The sequence below is a fragment of the Hydra vulgaris genome, chromosome 09 (genome assembly GCF_038396675.1).
Source record: "Hydra vulgaris chromosome 09, alternate assembly HydraT2T_AEP".
Classification (NCBI taxonomy): Eukaryota; Metazoa; Cnidaria; class Hydrozoa; order Anthoathecata; family Hydridae; genus Hydra; species Hydra vulgaris.
Genome location: NC_088928.1, coordinates 36196806 through 36219100, shown reverse-complemented (window position 1 = coordinate 36219100; position 22295 = coordinate 36196806). Strand labels below are relative to the sequence as shown.

The following is a 22295-nucleotide window of genomic DNA, read 5'->3' as shown; positions in this document are numbered from 1 at the left end:
CTAACCACCCGGAAGTGAAAAAAGCTCTTAAAGTATGTGACGGAATCGGTCGCCCTACTATTGAGGTAGAGCAATCTGAGATATTGCGTGTCATCATTCAACTTGCTGAACATGGATCTGCTGCCCACGAGAAAAAACAATCTGAAGTGTATAGGGTGAGAGTACAACTTTAGATAATAAATAATTCTAATGGACTATATTAGGTCTCAATATAACTTTTCAGCCTCTGAACTTTTGCACTGATAATTTTTTAATTACTTTTAAAGAGCCTCAAATCGTATGATGAGCTTGGTGCCGAGCTCGAAAAGAGAGGTTACAATCTTAGCAGAGGTGCTTTATATACTCCTTTGATGTCAAAACGGAGCGATTTGCTTGAAGGAAAGAGACACGTCTACACGGTTCCAGTTAAGTTGATGCGGGCTTAAAATGACCTCCATTTAAGTCACGTGGATGGTCCATTTTGTACAGCAACTATAAAAAATGTGGAAGAATTTTGCTCTTTTTTGGGCCCCAAGGATGTGTGCTTTATAAGTCAAGACGATAAAGCTCGAATTCCTATTGGAATCACCGCTGTCAACAAACAAGCTCCAATATTGATGCATATGAAATATCGAGTTTCTCTTCCTGATCATGATTGGGTTATCACTGCAAAGCATAAACTCATCCGTCTGTCTACGTAGGTATTGTAATCAAACTAGATGGGATTGGAAAATCTGACGCAGTTTCCTATTCCGGTCCCACTTATGTTGCTATTCGATCTGGAAAGCATTCATCATCGACAGCGTATGCTCACGGATTGGACTTTGAACAACTTTTGACTCTGCCAGAGTTTGATTCTATCACAAAAGATCCTTTGACCAAGTTGGTCAAGCCAGTGGTTGTCTTCAGTTTTGATGGTCAACCAGATGAAAATCCACGATACGCTAAAGTCATCGAAATTAGTGTAGCCTTCTTTTTCAAATTTTTTATTGCGATCTATCAATACAGTTATGCTTCTTCTAATTTAAATATCCATTTTGTTTACAGCAATTCATCATTTCCTTACAAATGATTTGGATGCCTTATTCATCATGACGAATGCACCAGGACGGAGTGCTTTCAATTGAGCCAAGAGAAGGATGATTCCACTGAGTAAAGAGTTGGCAAGATTATTCCTACCTCATAATCATTATGGACCTCATCTAGACTTTAAAGGTATTCAAATTCATTTTTAATATCAACTATTTATCAAAATACAATATATATATAAGGCTTAAGGAGTTAATTATCTGCATTGCGACTTATATTTAAGGCAGGACAGTGGATCGTCTTTTGGAGAAACAAAACTTTGAATTTGCTGGAAAGAACTGTGCCTCGGTCTTTTCAGGTCTGATGATTGACCAGTTTCCAATGGTGGCCGAGTATATCGATCCAGACAAAAAGATGGAGCTCGATGTCCATCATCTCTTATCAAAGGATCAGGACTGGTTTGCCTCTCATGTGCGCACCAGTCAATATTTCACACAAATTGTGAAATGTGAAGATCCCGGATGTTGCGCTTCGAAAAGGAGCTCTTACTTCCGTGTTATTCCTGGTCGATTTCTGCCTCCACCATTTCAATGTTATTAACCAAATGGCTATTACTCTTTTGCAAGTCAGGGTGCGGATTCACAACTTTTGCGTAGCTGAGCAAAAGTTACGAAAAACTTACGCAAAATATTTTTTGCATAACTATTTGGTATTCACAACTTTTTCGCAGCATTTGCTTAAATTTAAGGTTGCGCATGAATTACGCAAAACTTAGGCAATAACTTACCCAAAATTTAAGGCAAATATTTTATAACTATTTGTATAAAAGAAGTAGTTAGTATTACTAATTTTTTTTATTAAGACACATAAGGCAATGTGACCAAACAGTGAATGTATTTTTTTTAAAGACAGGGCTTAAATTTACTTACAATTCTTTTTTTTCTTGTTGTTGCTATATTTAAAAATGTAGCAAGGGGCGATTCAAATAATACGTGACATTCTTATATGGGGTGGAGGTGTTTGAAAGTGTCACCAAATATCACATGGGAGAGGGGGTGGTTAGCCACAGTGTGACATGACAAAATTTTTAAAATTCTAATCACAGCGGAATAGTAAATCTTTAGCATAAAAGTACAAACTCAAAGATATATTTACTCCCTTCTTTGTATATGTAACATTTTAAACAATCTCTCCCCGCCACAAATAGAGCGGGGGGAGATTGTTTAAAATGTTACATATACAAAGAAGGGAGTCTAAAAACAGCAAAAATGTGTTTCATTGTATTTGAATAGCCCAATATAGCATATACATGCAATTACTTTTAAAAGTAATAGCATATATAGCATAAACATTCTTTCAATCTATTTTGAGTATCTATTTGAAAAATAATCAAAATAATTAATAATTGGATTAAAAATGGAACAAATAAGAGTCGGTTGGTTTTTTAAATGAGATATCGATTATTAACAAAATGCTAGACATCTATTATTTTAATTATAAACATTACAAGCACTCATTAAGAAATAATTTGGGCATATTTATTCAAATCCAAATGGGTAGTATAAATTGTATTATCCTGGGCTTATATAAGATAATTATTCGGCTTCCTGTGTGATGTCATCAGTGAATGCCCATTAGTTTTATTTAACCCTGACTCTAAACCTGCAGCGAACCTTATTTGTAAACATTACTGGCTAAATAAACTAGCTAAAATATACAGAAAACTAGCGTTTGAAAGAACTTTTTTTTCTATTTTTAATATAAAAAGAAAAAGAAAAACAAAGTGAAATTAATATTTTGAGGCATTTTTTTGGCGCCCATACCGGTCCTATAGTACCAAAAAAGGTCTGGGTTCACCCCTGATCAGATCATGCAACTTGTCTTGCATTGCTTCAGGAAGTTAAAACAAAATGCTTTAGTTTAGCATAAAGTTTCACGTTGATAAAATAATGGAAGTGCTAAACTAAAGTGTTTTTTTTTAACTTCTTGTTTTCATTCTTACTTCTCATACCCTAAGGTATAAGAAAACATCATGATAATTGTTAAATTTTCTTTTCAGTGGTCTTGTTTTGTCATATAATTGACTTGAATCAAAAACACTTTTATTTGCAATAGGGAATGACAGTTTTATTAAATAAAGAAATTGCTTCAATAAATTCAAGAAATACATTTGATTGCATTCTAGTATATTTGAAACTAATTAAAAACAAAATTTCTATTGTCAGAAATATAAGGAAAATTTTAAAAACATAGCAAAAGTTCAACAACTTTTCCATAACATACTAGGAAAAATACATTGTATTTTTCATACGTTATGAAAAATGTTTCAATTGTATTAATTAATAAAAGTTGAGTTTGAATTAAAACCCACTTGTTTTTTGTAAGTTTTTTTTCAGTGATATTTCAGATTGAGAATTTATGGTACTATATTTGCACGAATAAAAACATGATTTTTATATTTGATGGATACCGTAAAGTTAATTCTGTGAATCAGGTACATGCAGTATAAAAAAGTTTGACTCTTTGACAGAGCAAATATTGATTAAATCACAACAACAAGTATTGCAGTAGGTTTTCATGACACCAAATACAGCACAATCTAATAGCTACAACCAGTGTGAACAATATGCTGTCATCTCAAGAGTTGTATTACTATTTTCTACAGCAACAGATAATAATTCTACTGAATTGTCAAAAGCACTATCACTCCATTTGGACTAACTGGTGGATCAAGGAACTTTTTATAGAATCTCTGCTCTTTGCAATAACAAACTACAACAATGAGATTTCATATAGAATCACAAAAAAAAAGATCTACCAAAGCAATTTAAACTATTACAGAATATGTTTATTATTTGCAAATAACAATATTATTTACCAAGAAATTAGGCTTTATAAAACAATGCTCTTTTTTTTAATAATTTAAATTATCCATAGATGTTAATAATATCTCCTGATAATTGAAATAATTAAAAACAGAGCATTATTATTCAAAATAATCTTAATATTGTTAATACCTTTGAATAATTAAAATTATCGAAAAACATAGCATCATTATTCAAAGTAAGTTTAATATTTAGATTATAATATTTTTTTACTTCAATAGCCTCATTACTCAGAGATAATTTTTGCATTATTGTATTTCGAAATAGTCTTGTTCTCATTTATAAATAAAAAAAAATAGATATTTGAAAAACTAATGAATTAATTACATATTTTTTTGAATATTGTATCTATATTAGCACAAATATCTTACACAGAAAGAGTGTGCACTCTCTCTCTCTCTCTCTCTCTCTCTCTCTCTCTCTCTCTCTCTCTCTCTCTCTCTCTCTCTCTCTCTCTCTCTCTCTCTGCTAGTTATGCAAGTTAAAGTATATACTTCAATAATATTATTGTATATATTTTTGTATATTATAGTATAGATAGTATAGTATAGATAAAACCATAACTTAATATAGTATGGATACATCATATAGTATTGATGTATGACAATAACTAGTTATTAAGCTAACTTAACTTATTTAATAAGTTATTGACATACTACAAAACTATGATATATCCGTACTTTGATCGCTCTCCTTTTTTAGCTAGGCTATGTGAGAGTGAACCATCGATTATATAGATTGTGTTTATATTTTTTTAACCTTAAATTTAAGGTGAAAACAAGTTTTAAAAAACAAGTTTATGTAGTACATCTAAATTTTTGGTAAATATACTGCTATTGTTGTTGTTAAAAAAAACAACTATTGTTGTATTATTTAAATAAATAACTTAACGTATAGCAGTATAAAATTAAGATAAAATTATATTTTATTGGCAATAACAAACAAAATCTGAAATCTTTAATAATAATAAAAACGCCATTTTTAAGTATTACTAGATGATCTGAAATCTTTTATAATAATAAAAACGCCATTTTTAAATATAACTAGATATTATTAGATGTTTTAAAGTTACGCAAAACTTAAGTCAGAAAATAGCAGACGTAACTTTTCTTGCGTAAATTTTGCTGAGCACTTTTTAGGAAAATGTTTTGAATACCGTTTTTTAGACTTTTTGTAATAACTTACGTAAAAACTTCGGAATTCCGTAAGTTTTTGTTTACGCAAGGTTTGTGAATACCGTAACTTTAAACTTAAACAAAACTTACGCAAACTTAACGCAAATTTTGGGCTTGCGAAAGTGTTGTGAATCCGCACCCAGGCCTGTTCGCATTGCCACCAAGTGCAAAAGAGAGTTAATGGCCGTAGTTGCAGTAGAAAAGAACGCGGCCTTTGCTGAATGGTTCGATGAGGACAAAATCGAAACGGAGGGCCTTCACATTCCGAATGATTTAACTATTTCAGACGAACCGGACTGCTCTTTTCCAACCATATCAATTGACGATCACTTAAAAAATCCTTGGATAGATGATGAGTGAGGCAAGTTCCCATGATACACTTTGATTAAGTTTAATATGTCGGATAAGACTAAAGTAATATTAAGTAATTTTTTTTTTCAGAAAGGCAAAAGAACAAAAACATACATGGAAATACCTAATCAGATTCTGAATAATATTTATGGGGGAAGAAGGAGGGGCTCAATTTTATGACGTCCTTTTTAAGGAGGGGGGGAGGTATAGGAAAAAAGGACAATCGGTGACCAAGGAGGAAGGGGGGAAGGGGGTCAAAAAATGCCTAATAAATGGTGACGTACTTTATGGACGGCCCCCATGCACATTTAATAATTTTTTTTTTTTTTTAATTTCTTTTTTATTTTTATTATTATATATTTCGTCGTTAATAGTATTTACAATAATAATGTTCATGAATAAAAACAATATATGACCGGGGCAAAAAGAAGACTATAGTTGCCTTATCACTAACCCCCGTAATAAATATACCGTAAATTACAATGCTAATAAAAACCGTAAAAGTTACATATGCTACAAATTATTTTTTTTATTAACGCTTAAGTTTACTTTACTTACTAAAAAGACCAACAATAAAGAAGTAAAAACAAACAAACAAACAAAGACAAAACAAAAATAATAAAATAAACAGAAACAAGACTAGAGACAAGATTATTTATCATATTTATGTATTTGAATAGACAATCTTAGTAATAAACAATTATTAATACTAAATTATTACTAATAGTACTCTCATTTTAAACGCTTCAGAAGAAATTTATTTCATTGTCGTTTAGTAAAAGATTTTGCTTAAGTTTAGTTTTAAATTGATTAAGCGAAGAAAGTGTTTTAAGATCATTATTTAAAAGTGTATTCCAGAGTTTAGGTCCTCGGTTTGTGATTGAGTATTTAGTGGCAGAATAGTAGGTTTTGGATTGAGTATAGTTATTATTAGTATAGCCATTTTTTTTATCAAGTTTAAACATAAATATAAGAACATGATAGAGATTTAATTTATAAACGTTTAGAATATTAAGTTTACTAAAAAGTATTTTTGAATGAGAGAAGCGATTTTCATTTGTAATAATCCTAATGGCGTGTTTTTGTTTACATAGAAGTTTACTTAGCTTTGTAACATTGGTGCTGCACCAAGCAATGTTAGCATAGTTTAGGTAACAGTGTATAAATGAAAAGTATATGTATTTAAGACAAGATTGGTTTAAGAACTGTTTAGCTTTATACAATATACCATAATAATATAATATTGAAATAAATATAACTGTTAACATATATATATATATATATATATATATATATATATATATATATATATATATATATATATATATATATATATATATATATATATATATATATTTATATATATATATATATATATATATATATATATATACATATATATATATATATATATATATATATATATATATATATATATATATATATATATATATATATATATATATATATAATATTTGCGTGTGTGTGTAATTAAAAAATTGTTTTTTGTTTTTTTTAATTTACTGATATGCAACTTTTTTTTTCTTTTCAAATTTTTATTTTGAATTTTTTGCTTTTTGAAAAAAAAGTTATTTTTAGATAAACATTATATAAAATAATTTAAATACCCACGTATCTTTTTTTGTAATCTGTTGTACGCGGTTAATGACTATTCGAATTCTATCAAAACTAAAAAACTAAAGTTATGAAATAATTCTAAAGTTATGAAAAAAGTTCGTTTAAAATAATTTAATTAAGTTTATTAACGATTAAAAAATGGCAGCAAAAATATGGAAAATAGAGAAGTATGGACGTTTTAAAAAAGCCAACCCGAATATATATTTAACAGAAAGCAATAAATGTGGTGAATGGGAGGTAAAGTTTTATTTTGGGCTTCGAAATATTGTTTAGAAAATTTAGTTAATTACTTAGCGCGTTATTTTTTTTTAAGATTTTAGAAAGCTTGTCAAGCAAACCGATTTTATTATCAGTAGTGCCTCCTTTGAATTTAATTTTGAAGTTTGGTTCAGAAGTCCTCGTAAGTCTTTCAGGATTATTTTAATATTTTTATTGTTAAAAAAAAGTTATAAAATATGGGAGTAAATAAATTTAAGGCAAGGAAATAAAAACTTTTAAATAGTGTTGTAACTTATATTTAGGTTTTTTATTTGGTATTCCTTTAGGAATATTTGAAATATTTTAATTGTTAACAACATTTAAAGACTTTGTGTTACTTGTAACGTTTGCAACACTTTAGTGTTACGAACATATTATGTATTTTGTTATTTGAACACATCAGTGCGATATTATTATTGATTCAAAAAACTTTTTTTATAATTTTGTTAAAAAAAGACACTACACTAGGTATATACATTTACTTAGAAAAAAAAAAGACTTTATAAAAAAAATACCTTATAAAAAAAATACCTTATTTTTTAAGTATTCCGACATTAGAATATTTTAAGTAAAGGCGAAATTATTTCTCATAATGAAGTTGTTATATTGTGAAACTTTTTAAAAAGTTAAAAAGTTTTTAAAAAGACCATTCTATTGTAAAATTCGAATAAATTATTTCCTTTAGCGCAACAAAAGTAATGTATTAGTTGCTTTGTTACCTTATAACTTAAGATGACGGAGGGGAGGTGAGAAAGCTAAGTTTTCTTTCTGCAATCCTTTTTTTTTTCTCTACTTGCTAAAACGCGGAGGGTTGGGAAGATAGAAAAATTCTTATTTTTTGATTTACTGTTTCTATATTGCTCACTGAAAAATGAATAAGATAAATTAAAAGTATAGAATAAAAAATATATCAATAAATGCGAAATTTTAAAAAACACATATAGTCGTTGGCTATTGATGTTAGCAGTCTGCGCGAATGTTTGATTATATTTTGGAAATATTTGCACTTCTTAACTTTTTAATAACATGAAGCATGACTTTTTAAATAATATGAACATGCCATATAAATGACATTGGTATTGCCGGCTCTAGCCCGATCAACGACATTGGTAAGGAAAGAGGAATCATACCATCTTAGAGGAATCTTTCCATCGGTAAGGAAGTGCCTTCTTTACCGATGAAAAGATTCCTTCCGATGGCGCTAAATGTTCAGATGTCTAGAGCTAGTAAGCACTCTAACCACTGCGCTTCGGCACACAAGTTAAATGCTCTTCCGCCGTGCTCTGTTATAAGATTGTAATACCCACATAACACAAAAAAATTTTTAGTGTAATCTAAGCGTTCTCCCCATAATATAAAAAGTTTGTCTGAAAAATTAAAGGGAGTTGTCTGCACTTAGATTTTATGGGCATTAGTTTACAACGACCCATCAAATTTTGATTGTTATAAACAAATTTTATTTCACTTAGTGTTTCAGAAAGTTACTAATGTATTGTTTAATGATGATTTTTTTATTTTTAATTTTTGATAAGTGTTTGAACGCAGGCCGCTTTTTTTACGTTTTTTTCAATTTTTTTCAAAGTGTTTTCAAGCGATCGGCGCAAATAAAACTTACAAGCTACTAATTATAGTCATTACAAAGAATAGAGGTTTTTTATTTATATTGATCACGCGCATTTTTTTTACAGGTGATACATCAAATTCCTATTAACTCAAACCTCCAAGGGGCCAAGGGAAACGGTTCGACTAAACTAATGTTCGACTTAATCGAAATGAAACATTTGCCCTTGCTTTCAAGGAACTACAAAAAACAGTTCAAGATAACAAGTTTCAAAACCCACAAATTAGTTTAGAATTTAAAAAACCGTGGTTGCGTTAATTTTTTGTCTTGTGTTCTTATGACTTAAAAAAGTGGACTGACGGTAGATCATTTAGAGAAAATTGGAAATGAATCTATATGTATTTTCTGTAAAGATGCGAAGTATACGACTTAGTACTATGCTTACACGGTTGTTTTTTTTCTCATTTAGAATATTTTTGAAAAAAAAAAGTTTACAAAACGCCTTTTAAATTCTACAACAAATGTATCTAAAAAGCTGAATATGATCTTATTAATTTATCAGAAAAACTAATGGGCTGGCTTAACACGTCTTTTTTTCCAATTGTCTATTTGATAAATATTTTATAAAAAAGGTTAATTTTTCTGTGATCTTGCAATTCTAGATGATTGTTAATCGGTTATTGCATCAAAGTTAAGTCAATACCGACAGATGTTGTTAATTCTTTTGCCTACCTCAATAGTGCATCTTACTCAGTTTTCTTACTTTCAAGGTATTTCTTGGTAGCAGTAGTAGACTGTTGGACACTCAAAATTATTAAGTCTTTTTCTTGAATCGATTTAGTTAATATTTTAGCTTTTGTTAACATTTTTTCAAAAATGTGTGAGTATAAGATAAATTTTTTTTATAGCCAATTTTCTCTGTTGATAAACCGTGGTTATTGGATTCCGTTACAGCTTCCAGAACAACAAGTAATGCCTGGTAACGAATTATAATTTTGTTTATTGATCTGTACCAGCATAATCAACAAGTTGCCGTTGTTCTTTCTAGTAAAAACACCTTCTTGTATCGCATGTGCTTTTGAGCAGCCAAAAACAATTCCTGCCTAGTAATAATAGTTGCTATGAAATTTTAGTGAAAATTGGGAAGAAATGGGACATTAAAAAATACTTCTAGAATAGTTTTAATATCTTTTTAACATAATATGCTAAAACAAACAAGTTTTAACAGATAAAGCATCATTTTGAGCACATCCCCCTGAGATTGATAGCAGGTTATAATAAAGTATATATTTTTTTGATTCTAGAAGAACCGTGTCATTGGGGGTAAAGGCTGCAATGTTTGCACAAGTGCGGTTAGGTTGCAATGTTTGTACAAGTGCAGCTAAGGTGGGACAATCAAGTAGTTAATAACATTAACAAAAATTATTTTTTAAAAACTATTAAAATTGTAAACCACTTAATCTTCATCAAAATATTATCAAGCTTTCCACAGTGTACAAAAAAGTGATGGAGGAGAAGTAGGACATCAATTAATTTTCTTTTTTTCTTCTTTTTTTTTCTGAATTTTCACTCCTCAAAATATACTTTCGTAGGTACTTTTCAAAAATGCGGTTTTTACCACATACAGGTATACAAAGAGCTGTTTGTTAAATAAAAAAGAAATACCATTGTTTAATTAGATAACAGTGATTAAGGATCTGTCCTAATTGATAGTTTTTTGGCTGTCTCTCCCTTTACAATCATTGGATGGTGTCTAAAAACTCCAACAGTTATTTTGTGCCGGAAATTGCACTCAAAACAAGATATAATCTGTGAGCGTGATAATATATTTATGTCAATCAGAGGGTACGTCCTTGACCCTGGCCTGAACACCATAAGACCACCCACTCTTTACATTAGCTGAATTACTTCGTAACTCAATTAATTCGTAATTGTTCCAATCAAATCCTACAAAAACAACTTTGTCATAAATAAAATTCGCAAGTAATCCGACAATGAGAGCACAAATATGTTCTAACTACTTTCTCTTGTATTGCGTAGAAGTGTCTTGACATGACTTGAGTTTTAAAGAACAAATGTCTATGGAAGCCTTTTTTCTTTTACTCTCACCTTTGAAAGTTGAACTGCCAGCAAAATGTTGACACGCAAAACAAAAAACAGTATTCTTTTTAACGCTGCATTTAATCCAGTCGTATTTCTTGCAATAAACCAAAGAAAAAAGTTTCTTTTTATCATCAAATGTTTATCTGAACTAAGATGAATAGAAAGATTTTATTTCAATTGAATAATACACGTATGAAGTGGAGATTTTAGATAGCGAGTAGTGCTGCAACCGCCATACTCTTTCTGGTCTGCAGTCTGAATTAAAATAGATTTTTCAAAAATTATCCGATCTGCGATTTATAATGCTCCAATCGATAGTATTGAAGTTATAAAGATATTGTAAGTATATTTTTTATATTTATAATGATAATAATGCAAATAAGGGGGTATTCATACAGTATGTATGCAGTAAAACCACTTATTTAAGACCTTCCTCTCTCCTTGTAGACACTTGTATGCTTTCAATGAGCCATCCTTCCTCTCTGCGTGCGTACGCATTATTTATGACAAAATCCGTTTTTAGACAGTTTTCTACCTCCAATTCATGGTCAATTGTTTTTCCAGAAGAATCAAAGTGATTGCCAAAAAAAATCTTGAGGAAGAACTATTCCAGTCAAATCACGAGAAAGAGGTGCCATTCTTCTTTTAACTGGGTTAACGCCTAAAAAGCCAGCTGCATTCACACCATGAAGAAAAGCATCTAAATCAAGCAAGCGGAAGAGATTGCTAAGTTTTTAGGGAAGCATGGTGCCTTATCCTGAAGTGAAATCTTTGAAGTGTTTCCACGTCGCGGTAAAAGCCGGAAGTAAAACCACTCCTACTCAAGGTAAAGCTTAACTTTGTTAACTGCCTGAAAAATCTAAAATGAAGGCTACGGAGACATTCTGTTCTTCGACGTTCGTCAGCTGCTGATGAATTTTGCACAATTTTTATAATTGTTGATTAACTTCGAGACGCGGTCATTCAGGATGGTTTCGAACAAACTGTTTCAAAGCATTTGATACTTCAGGGATTTTCTCGCACTCAGTTTCAATGCTCTCTTTAAGTTTTTGTCTTCGTTTTCTTTAACGAGCCATTTCACAAAATGTCAAAAAATCTTTGATTCTGTTATAAAAACTTCTGTACTTAAGGTTTTGCGACTTTTGGCTAATTTTGCGACTTTTGGCTAATTTTGCGAAAGAAAAAGTACGCAAATTCTCATTTTAAATTAGAAATTATAATTGACAATAGGATAATAAAAGTTTCTGCATTTGAAAATGTTTGGGTTTTATGGCCAAGACGCTTCTCTATACGCACAAATAAGCTCTGTTTTATGTATCTCTTGATATTTACTAGAAACCTTACAGTAAGACGTTCTAAAACGAAATATCTAATAAAGAAATTATATATAATTAAATTATCTTACTTATCCAATTTTTTTTTTCTTTTCTTATGGTTTCTTTCACAGTGTTTATTTGTTCCTTTGTTACGGTAGACAAACTAAAGTCACATACGACTATCAAGGATGAACGTTGTGACTAAAGATCTGAGATTTTTTTTCGACTCCTAACTTGTGCCGGATTTTCTCCTTCGTTCTTGTTGTATTTTAAATCTAAATTAAGAAATACCAAAACATAAGCTGTTATAAATTCTTGACAGTTGATACTAAGCAATTTATTTTGGATATAGAAAAATAGGTCTAGTGGTCAAAGAAAAATAAATTTCTGTCACTGCTCTATGGTCGCACGATGTAGTTAGATTTACTATTCGGTTAAACTCAATGCATAGAAAATCACGAGTGAGAACAATTTTGTAAAATTTTACAGAAAATAGCCTACCAAGATCAATACTTGTAGGCTCTGTCGTAGTTGCATTGAGAGCTTTGTGTTTCATTTGATGAAGATAGCGCTGGATGGATATCTTTTTCTTTTTGCTTGGTGGTGAAAAAGCATTTCCCCAGAATGAAAAAATTGATCCTTTCAACTTTGTTGCTTTCACTTAACTCATTTTTTTTTTCATGCAAGGTTTGATCATTTTCTACTATTTGATACTGCTTTTGTTTTTCAAGTGTTGAATACGCTTTTTTATACAACTCAAGGAATTGAAGATTTTTTTTCATTGTCTACAAATCCGTGCGGCATTTTGGTAATAATAAATTATAATTTTTTTCCAGTGTGGTGTACTGAGTTTTCAAACAGAATGATAAAAGATTTTTGTTTTGGTTTATTCAGTTACAGTTTGTCAACTCAAATTAATTGCCGTTAGATTACATAATAAAAAGTATTGGTTTCCATCAGCATTACAGTAACTGCTTTTTACAATTATCACAATTTCTGTCATATGTATTGTCTAAGCATGTCAGGGCGGATCCAGGAAATTATTTGGGTGCATCTGATTTTTTTCACAAACAAACTTTACCCTCCTCCCACCCCCGTCTTCATTTAGGAGTGGATGGGGGGAGGGATTGCAAATATACATATATTAGTTTATCTATTTAGAGCCTTTCTTTGCTCTAAAATATGCAAGGATATCACTGGGGCACTTTACGATTGTAAAATTATATATTTACACATTATTTACAAATTTATTATTAAGATATATTTTTACACATTACCTTTATTAAATTAAATTACACGTTGTAAAATGTTATATATATTATTAAGTTAAGTTATTTAAGTTATATAAAGAGGTATTCTGAGAGATATTTAAAATTTTATATTTTTTTGTTTAAAAAATGTAAGTTTTAAAATCTTTACTTTATTAAATCTTGCTGATAAATTCATGGAGTCTGAAAAAAATCAGTTCAAAAAACAAAAGCATTTACCAATATAATACAACATATCATTTTTTTTTTTTTTAATAAGAATGATAACAACAAATTGGTGTAGTTGATGTCACAAACAATGTCTGAACGCAACTTAAAAATACAATGTATTCCAATACTTGATTTATGCCAAACAATGTTTTATAATACATACATACATGGCTACATAAATAGCCAGGTTTTTTTTCACTAGTGACAAAAAAAGCCGACTTTTATTGTACGATGCTTTATATTTTTTATATATTTAAAAAGTTTTTTTCTTTTTTTTTATATTTTACATTAATTTTAATTTTGTTTAAAAGCTAAAACAATTTAATTACTATTAGCAAACTTATCAATGAGTTTTTTATTTACTACCAACTCTGTACAAATATTTATCAAAGCTAAACAATTTGGGCGGTGGTCCTGCACCATGGTGTTTAACATACAATTTTTCAGGTGTGAAGAAAAAGTGCACTCATATTCGCATGAAGTTAATTGAATGATAGCAAGTAAGTTTTTAATGTTTTGACAAGCAGGAAAATTTATCACTTTTAACAACTATTAAAATGGATATCACCTTTTTAAATTTAACCAAAATGATTCCTATAAATAAGGCTCACAAGACAAAGCAATGGAATTCAGTAAATCTGTTCCATAAAAGTCACTAAAAGATATGATGGAGTCATTCTAGTGTCACGAAAAAATTGAATTTCTGAAATCATTTTTGTAGGAGTTAGCACAAAGTTCTTGAAAAGTATCCAAACCATTTACTTTTTACACCTAATGTGTTTTGCAAAAACTTTGTTTTTTTTTATTAATTTTTTTTTATTAATTTTTTTTATTAATTGTTTTTATTAATTGTTTTTTTAACAGCCAACGGAACTTTCAATATGCTTCTCTAACTTTTGTTGCCTGGTAGATAAAAGTTTAAAAAGTATGATACCTCATTAATGTGATAAAGATACTTTACATATTGTACTCTGTACAAGACACAAATAGCTTAGTTAAGATTATGACTGTTGCAATAAGCATATGTAGCTTTTTCATTCAGATTTAAAATACCAGAGGGCAAACTTTTAGTGTGACAATCTATTGCTCCAGCACCATTATATCAATACCCTCTGCAATTCATGATATGATAACTTTGAATCAACAAACCATGTAATTAATAACAGTTGTTCTTTACTTAGAAAATAAAATTAAAAAAAATGTTTAAAATTAAAGTTTCTTTTTACTATTTTGTCAGTAATAACTTCCCCAAATCACTTTATTACCAAATGATGTTTTGTCTTAGATATGTAAGACAAATTTTTTTTATTAATAATATCTCAATTGATCTTGAAGAATTTTATCACCAGCTTTAACGTCGCAAACACTTAATTTTTTAAGAAAACCTAATATTTCACAACAGTCGACAAGACTCGTATCTTTATAAAAAAAATTTTTTTTTTATAATATAGGTATGTTCAAAGAGATAAATTTTGTGTTGCCATTTTGTAGCATGATGTTTTTGACATTGTGATTTAGTGACATTTTAATCTGACACTTTTGACATCTAACATTAGGCGACATTTTAAATATCATCAATCAACCTTATATATTTCAGGGTGTATGTATTGAAGGACGTCCGATAGTGTTTTTATATAAATAAAATTAAATAATAACTTAAAAATTAAGTATTGAAAATCAAATTAAAGATAAAGATAAATCATAGAAAAAAAAAATAATGTTGGGGACGTTTATTGGTGTATTTTGTTATGTATTAATAACAAACAAAGGATTTTGACTTAATAACATTTATTATTACTTTAAGTTAAGAAATATAACTTGTATATAAACTTTATAAATTTATAAAAAGCGCTCAAGAAGAAACTCTAAGAAAAAGCAACCCAACAAGAAGCAATTTTTTTTTCATAACTGTTTATATAACTTAAAAAGTTCGATAATAAAACTTGAATATAATTTACTTGATGGTTATGTAAAAAGTTATTATTATAAGCAATATTAAAATATTATATCAACTTTTTTTTTTTCAAAATTCAATTTTATTTTTGGTATTTTTGGGTATGTCTACAGACGTACTAGACGTGCCTTATATCCGCCCCTGTATGTTCATTTTTCTTCACCTGTCCGTAACGATCTTAATGTATGTTGACATTAACTTAAATTGATGATAAAAATTATAATATTACCTTTTCATTATTTTTTAAATATTTTCATTTTTATTGAAAATTACCATTTTATTATTATTTAAAAATAAATTATTAAATTGTTGTATCATTGTAAGAGAAATTGTAAAAACCAGGTTGCGTAATTAAAAAAAAGAATTCAGAAAAAGTTTGCTTTTATTACCGTCTTTTTGCGTCTCGTCATTGATTTATGGAAAATATTTCTATAACTAAATGACACGAAAAATCACACTTATTGAAGTATTATAACTATTAGTGTTACAGAAGAGTAATAAAGTAATTACCTGTCTCACTTTTTTTGCATTTTAGACAATTTTTAAATTCAATTAGGTAACAAATATAAAACAAAAATAAGGCTAATGATGCATAATTTAGTATGAGCTCAATATCAAATTATAGTTTCGAACAAGAAAGTTGCTCTCTGAAAATCTTGCAGGGTATTTATGGCAGATATCACAATATATGATATTTTATATATATAAATATATATATATATATATATATATATATATATATATATATATATATATATATATATATATATATATATATATATATTATATATATATATATATAAGTATATATTTAAATACATATTGTATCTATACAGTAAGTTTATATATAACGTATATAATATTTACTGTATATAATATTTAAATATAGGGGGAAAGGGTGCACATTAAGACGCTTTTTTAAAAAGATACGACAACTTTTGTAATGTTAGACAAAAAGTTGAAATTTTTGCTGAAAAAGATCTTTAAAAAAAAGCAAAATCCGGCTGGTTCAAATAAAACATTATTGCTTTTTTTTCTTTAAAAGAAATCTACTCGTTGTCCAAAACTAGGAAATGTAATAAAAAGGCAAAAAATGTTTCTTAAAAATTCATTCTTTTTTTTATTGAATAGTAGTTATAAACAATAACAACTAATTATAGTAATTATAAGCAACAGCTAAATAAAGAGAGTTGTTCCCTATAACTGAATTTATAAAGATTTCAAACATTAAATAATATTCAAATAAACTAAAATGAAAATACTATTTCATCACCTATCAATAAATATAAAATATTATAATATTACTAACATAAATATAAAAATATTAACTTTAAAAAACAACAAACTAAAGAGTGTGAATGTAAAGTTGATTGAGATAACATGAATTAAGGTTTCTTCGTAACCGAATTTAAAAAATAAAATTCATAACATTTAACTAAAATTGAATGTGGAAATAGAATACTTGGTGGAAAATTTATTACTTTTTAAATTTTTTATTAATTCGAATTTTTTATTATTTATTTTTATTTTTTTGTAACTCTTACATTTTTTACTATTTTTAAAAAAGAAAAAAAATTATTCTGTAAGCTTATGTACTATTAGAGAACCCAATTACATTGTACCTTCTTTGAGTTTCATTTTTTTATTAAAAACATATTTTACTGCAATATTAAAATATGTTTTATATTTAGAAATATGAAAGTTATATAAACAAAAAAATTTTATTCAATAATACGATTTTTTTGTTTATATAACTTTCATATTTCTTTTTATAGTTGCGCACAATTTTTAAACTTTGCTTAAACTTTTATTTTTTAATAATTTAATTTGCCCATTAGATTGTTAAGAGACGCGCAGTACGTCTAAATGTGCCCCATGAAAGTTGTCTCATCCTGCCTCAACCCTGATTTCAGAATATATTTCTCAATATTTTTGTGAAAACTTTATGTCTTGTAAATGAACTTTTTATTCATAGCGTAGAATATATCCCTTTCTCTGAAAATGTAAATATTAAATTCTCTGGAGAAACTACCCCTGTCCTAAACTGCTTCATTCTCCCCTATTGTATATAAATATACAATATATATATATATATATATATATATATATATATATATATATATATATATATATATATATATATATATATATATATATAAATATATATATATATATATATATATAAGTATATATATATATATACATATATATATATATATATATTATATATATTGTATATGTATATATATATATATATATATATATAAATAAATATATATATATATATATATATATAAATATATATATATATATATATATATATATATATATATATATATATATATATATTGTATATGTATGTATATATATATATATATATATATATATATATATATATATATATATATTTATATATGTATATGTATATATATATATGTATATATATATATATATATATATATATATATATATATATATATATATATATATATATATATATATATATACATATACATATATGTCAAATTTATCCAAAATTTTAGGAATCCTTCACTTTACTGGAAACTTCGAATTGGCTTCGCGCTATATCAAAAAGTGACAGCATGCTATTTTTCTATAAAATAAAGGTGAGATAAAATCTAATTTAATGTTTAATCAAGTAATAGACCTGAGCTATTTGGCAGAAGATAAGTAGATTGTATAGTTACAACTGTATAAGTAAAGAAAATTGTTAAATTGGAAGAGGGTGAAGTAACTTGCCTTCTTTTAGACGATGGAAAATAATAGAATATTTTGAAAGAAATTTTTTAGAAGAATAATCAAACTTTATAAACATTTTTATATAAGTGGTAGATTGTAAACAATAACAGCCATACATCTTAACCTTGTTTGGGAAAATATCAAGTAGTTGAAAAATATAGATTGAAGAGGGAAAATACTTGTTTTTTTTTAACTAAAAAATAAAAGGAGGAGAAGGGAATATTTTATGAAACTTTGTGAAAAAGAGGGGAGAAAGTCTGTTTTTTTAAAAAGTAATTTGCAAATGACCTCTTATTTAGCTTAAAAGTCAGTTACCATATTTAAATTTGTTATAAGCTTAAGGGGTCTTTAATACAGTACTTAAGTAGGTATGGAAAGGGGAGTATACTTAAACGTGTACTAGGAAATGGTGGTGTTAAAGAAAGCGAGTACGTACGTGGTTTGACTCTCGTTCTCTATCTCTCCTAAAAATTAACTTTTTTAATTTTATTTTTTTTAAAACAATAGAATTTCATGGTTTTAAAAAATCAGTATTATGTTATGTAACGTTAAGGAAGGGGTTGTTGTTGAAAAACATAAAGTTGCGTACAAGGGACAGGGGGCCTAAACCTGTGGTTTTACTGCGTACGTTCTTTATGGATACATTATGGATCGCTTCAGCAAAGTAATCAATCAATCTTTCAATGCTAATTTTTTTCATTATTTCATTTTCTTTTCGAAAAATGGAAAGTGCTGACATTTGCTTTTTCCCGATGAAATGTTCTTGATCCGCTTAAATGTACTGAATTACTGCTTTACTGAATATTTTGTGGCGGTTTTATGTAAGAACTAAGATTCTGAAATGATTAAAATTGAAGATTACACGGGAAAAAACGGCAAAGTCTCATTTAAAAAGTTTTGCAATACGATATTCTGAAAGGCGACAAAAAATGCTACAAGATGGCACTATCACAATTTTTTCAGGCAAATTTGGAATCTCATCGTTTTTCCCCTGGAGCCTTCATATATTAATCATTTATAAAAGTTTTCATATAAAGCGTAGGAGTAAATTAGAAAAAATTAATTCTTGATTAATTTATCTGAGGTTTACATTTTTAATAAAACATTTGTAACTTTTATTAGAAATTTTTTTTTCCTAACTTTATACAGAGACTTTTATAAATGATTAATATATACTTTCTCAAAACTTTTTAAATGTGACTGCCTTTTTTTCCGTGTACTCTTCAATTTTAATCATTTCAGAATCTTAGTAAAGTGGTCAAAATGAATCTTAGCAAGTGGTCAAAATGGAATAGGCCAATTTTCTTCTTGCCAACTGGCACATGATTATGTTGACAAGATCATATTGGCCTATATATGTTTTGGGGTACATGTTCTGTAGGATTTGTGATGAATCAGACAGTTCTTTTAAGAAAAATTAAAAGCTCTGTTAAAAATTACTATAAACTATTTCCTTTTAATTAATTGAACCTCACGAGAAGAACTTTAAAGTAGCTCTTCTCATGTTTTAAATAATTTGCCGCAAAAGCGAACAATAAAATAATATTAGGATGCCCATATTTTTTTACGGTACGTATATTTGTAAAATATTTGGGTTGAAATAACTATTAAGTAAATGAGTTTAAAATATATATTCTAATAAAACCGTGCAAAGTTTGTTGTACAAAATTTATTAGGTCAGATTTTATTTAAATCGCAAATAAATAATATAAGATAATATAATCGATAGATAGTATAATATATAGTAGATAGATAAAATAATATAATCGATAGATAGTATAATATATAGTAGATAGATAAGATAATTTAATCAAAAATAGATAAGATAATTAGGAATAAAATTTGAGATTATTGTTAATCAAATTGTATTGTTCATTAATATTATTTCTTTTATATACTTTGTTTTTATTATATATTGGCCAATAGATTTTTGTATATTAATTAGTTCCATCAACACTCAATGTACCCTCTGTAAACTTAATACAAATGCTATTTAAAAATTGCTGTAATTCCATAATCAAGATATATTATAAATAAATTTATTACACTCCAACATAATCACACCTTGTGTCTGATGTTTTATTTACGTTTCAACACTATCGATTATTAAATTCAAATTAAACTACAGTTTTTATTTTGTTTTTGTATTTAAAAAAAAAAATTGATTTTAGACAAAATATATCCAAGCAATTTTAGTAAAATTAATCCAAAGAAGTAGTTATTTTTAAACTTTTTATAACAAACGGTTTTTTATCGATATTCAATTGTGATTAAATTATTTGTAATTAATTATACAATATAATTGCACAATAATTCAATTATTGTGCAAAGGTTTCACCAAGAGTTTACAAAGACCTTGAAAAAAATATTTAAATCCGGCGTAACGTTCCAGAAATCTGTTGGATATAAAATTTAATATATCATTATCATAATATAAATTCATAAATAACGTTCTGTTAGATCTGTTTCATCAATTCTGAAATCTGTTAGATCTGTTTCATCAATTTTTTTTTTTTTTTTAGTGCTTTAATAGTTAGTTTTGCAGCCATATTTTATAAATATGGCAGTCATATTTTATAAATATGGCAGCCATATTTTATAAATATGGCAGCCATATTTTATAAATATGGCAGTCATATTTTATAAATATGGCAGCCATATTTTATAAATATGGCTGCCATATTACAGCCATTATAAGTAGAAAGAAATTCGTACATTCATTTTACTGCAAAAAAATTGTTTTATGTTAATTATTAAAGATTGTTTTACCGTTTTATTTTATCAAAACATTAATTGCGATTATAATTTTACTGAAACTTTGCTATCTGTTTTGGTTTGAATTAAATTCTACCAAAGTTTTGGCATATTTTGATATTTCGATTGCATCTTTATATCAAAAACACCTATCAAAAAAAACTTTTCTTTTTTTTCCCCGCGTATTTGTGTGTATATTGTTTACTGTAAGTTTAGAATGAGTTCAGAAGGTTTCGTATAAAATTTTCAAAGGATGATTTTAAATCGGCTGAGGAACAGTGCAACGATTTTGTTACTTTGATTGCTCCTCATGTTCATGTTCAAAATGCCAACAACTCATCAAATTTGCAGAGTTCTGAAGTGAACTACGACGCTGACAGTTCCATATCAAGTACTTTAAATCGAACAGATATCAGTCAAGCAGATATCCGTCAAACTGAAACTATTACAAATGTTACTCGAGTGAGTATTATTTAGTTTTCATAAATATAAATTTTAATTTATAAATTAATTAATTAATAAATACAAACATTAATTTTTAAGCTAAAAAGATAAGCAATATTAGCGTGTAATATAAACTTAATTAAATAAATTTGTCTTAAATAGAATGTGATGATGCAAATGCACAATCTTCCATCATACTATGAAACGACCAATTTAAAAGTGAACGAAGATACAAATGCTAACATGATAAAAACCTTGTTACTTGACCCAAATTTTCCTGCATTTGTTGAAAGTGTCGAAAAGCTTCTAGCTGAGATGACAAAGTAGTTTTTTCATTAAAAAAAACTATGGATACTGAAATTATTATTAAATTTATAATACTGATAAAGGTTTTTAGTTTTTCAAGCAATGGTAAAATTTTCAAGTATTTAAATGATTGATAATTAAATTTAAATAACTTTTAATAATTTAAACTAAAAATAATATAGAAAAATAAAAATTCCAAAAAACATCCCGGGGGCGATTCTCGGAATAAAATGATCCTTAAAATGTGCCGACTGCTTTCTTTAACGAAAAAAAAAGTTCTCAATACTAAAAACCACTTGACTAA

At 27.6% G+C, this 22295-nt stretch overlaps 2 protein-coding genes across 2 annotated transcripts in view; one reads left to right on the top strand and one right to left on the bottom strand.

Moving 5' to 3' along the window:
- Positions 1 to 7927, bottom strand: part of LOC100208926 (protein white) — a 35236-nt gene extending 27309 nt beyond the window's left edge. Inside the window, exon 1 of the mRNA XM_065805555.1 lies at positions 7847 to 7927. Within this exon, the coding sequence (XP_065661627.1) occupies positions 7847 to 7870 (24 nt within the window). The 5' untranslated portion in view covers positions 7871 to 7927. The remainder of the gene's footprint in view (positions 1 to 7846) is intronic.
- Positions 7096 to 22090, top strand: LOC105843623 (meiotic recombination protein REC114). The gene is made up of 5 exons (XM_065805556.1): positions 7096 to 7294; positions 7371 to 7457; positions 18271 to 18354; positions 21458 to 21703; positions 21848 to 22090. Exons 1-5 carry the CDS (start codon positions 7196 to 7198, stop codon positions 22010 to 22012), a joined length of 681 nt encoding a protein of 226 aa, XP_065661628.1. The 5' UTR covers positions 7096 to 7195; the 3' UTR covers positions 22013 to 22090.
- The last annotated feature ends 205 nt before the right edge of the window (positions 22091 to 22295 follow it).

Bases quoted from the DNA above. Each gene is read 5' to 3' on its own strand.
- LOC105843623 (XM_065805556.1), top strand. From the start codon at position 7,196: ATGGCAGCAAAAATATGGAAAATAGAGAAGTATGGACGTTTTAAAAAA. The intron at 18,355-21,457 runs GTGAGATAAAAT...CTGTAAGTTTAG, and splicing joins TATTTTTCTATAAAATAAAG to AATGAGTTCAGAAGGTTTCG. The intron at 21,704-21,847 runs GTGAGTATTATT...TGTCTTAAATAG, and splicing joins CTATTACAAATGTTACTCGA to AATGTGATGATGCAAATGCA.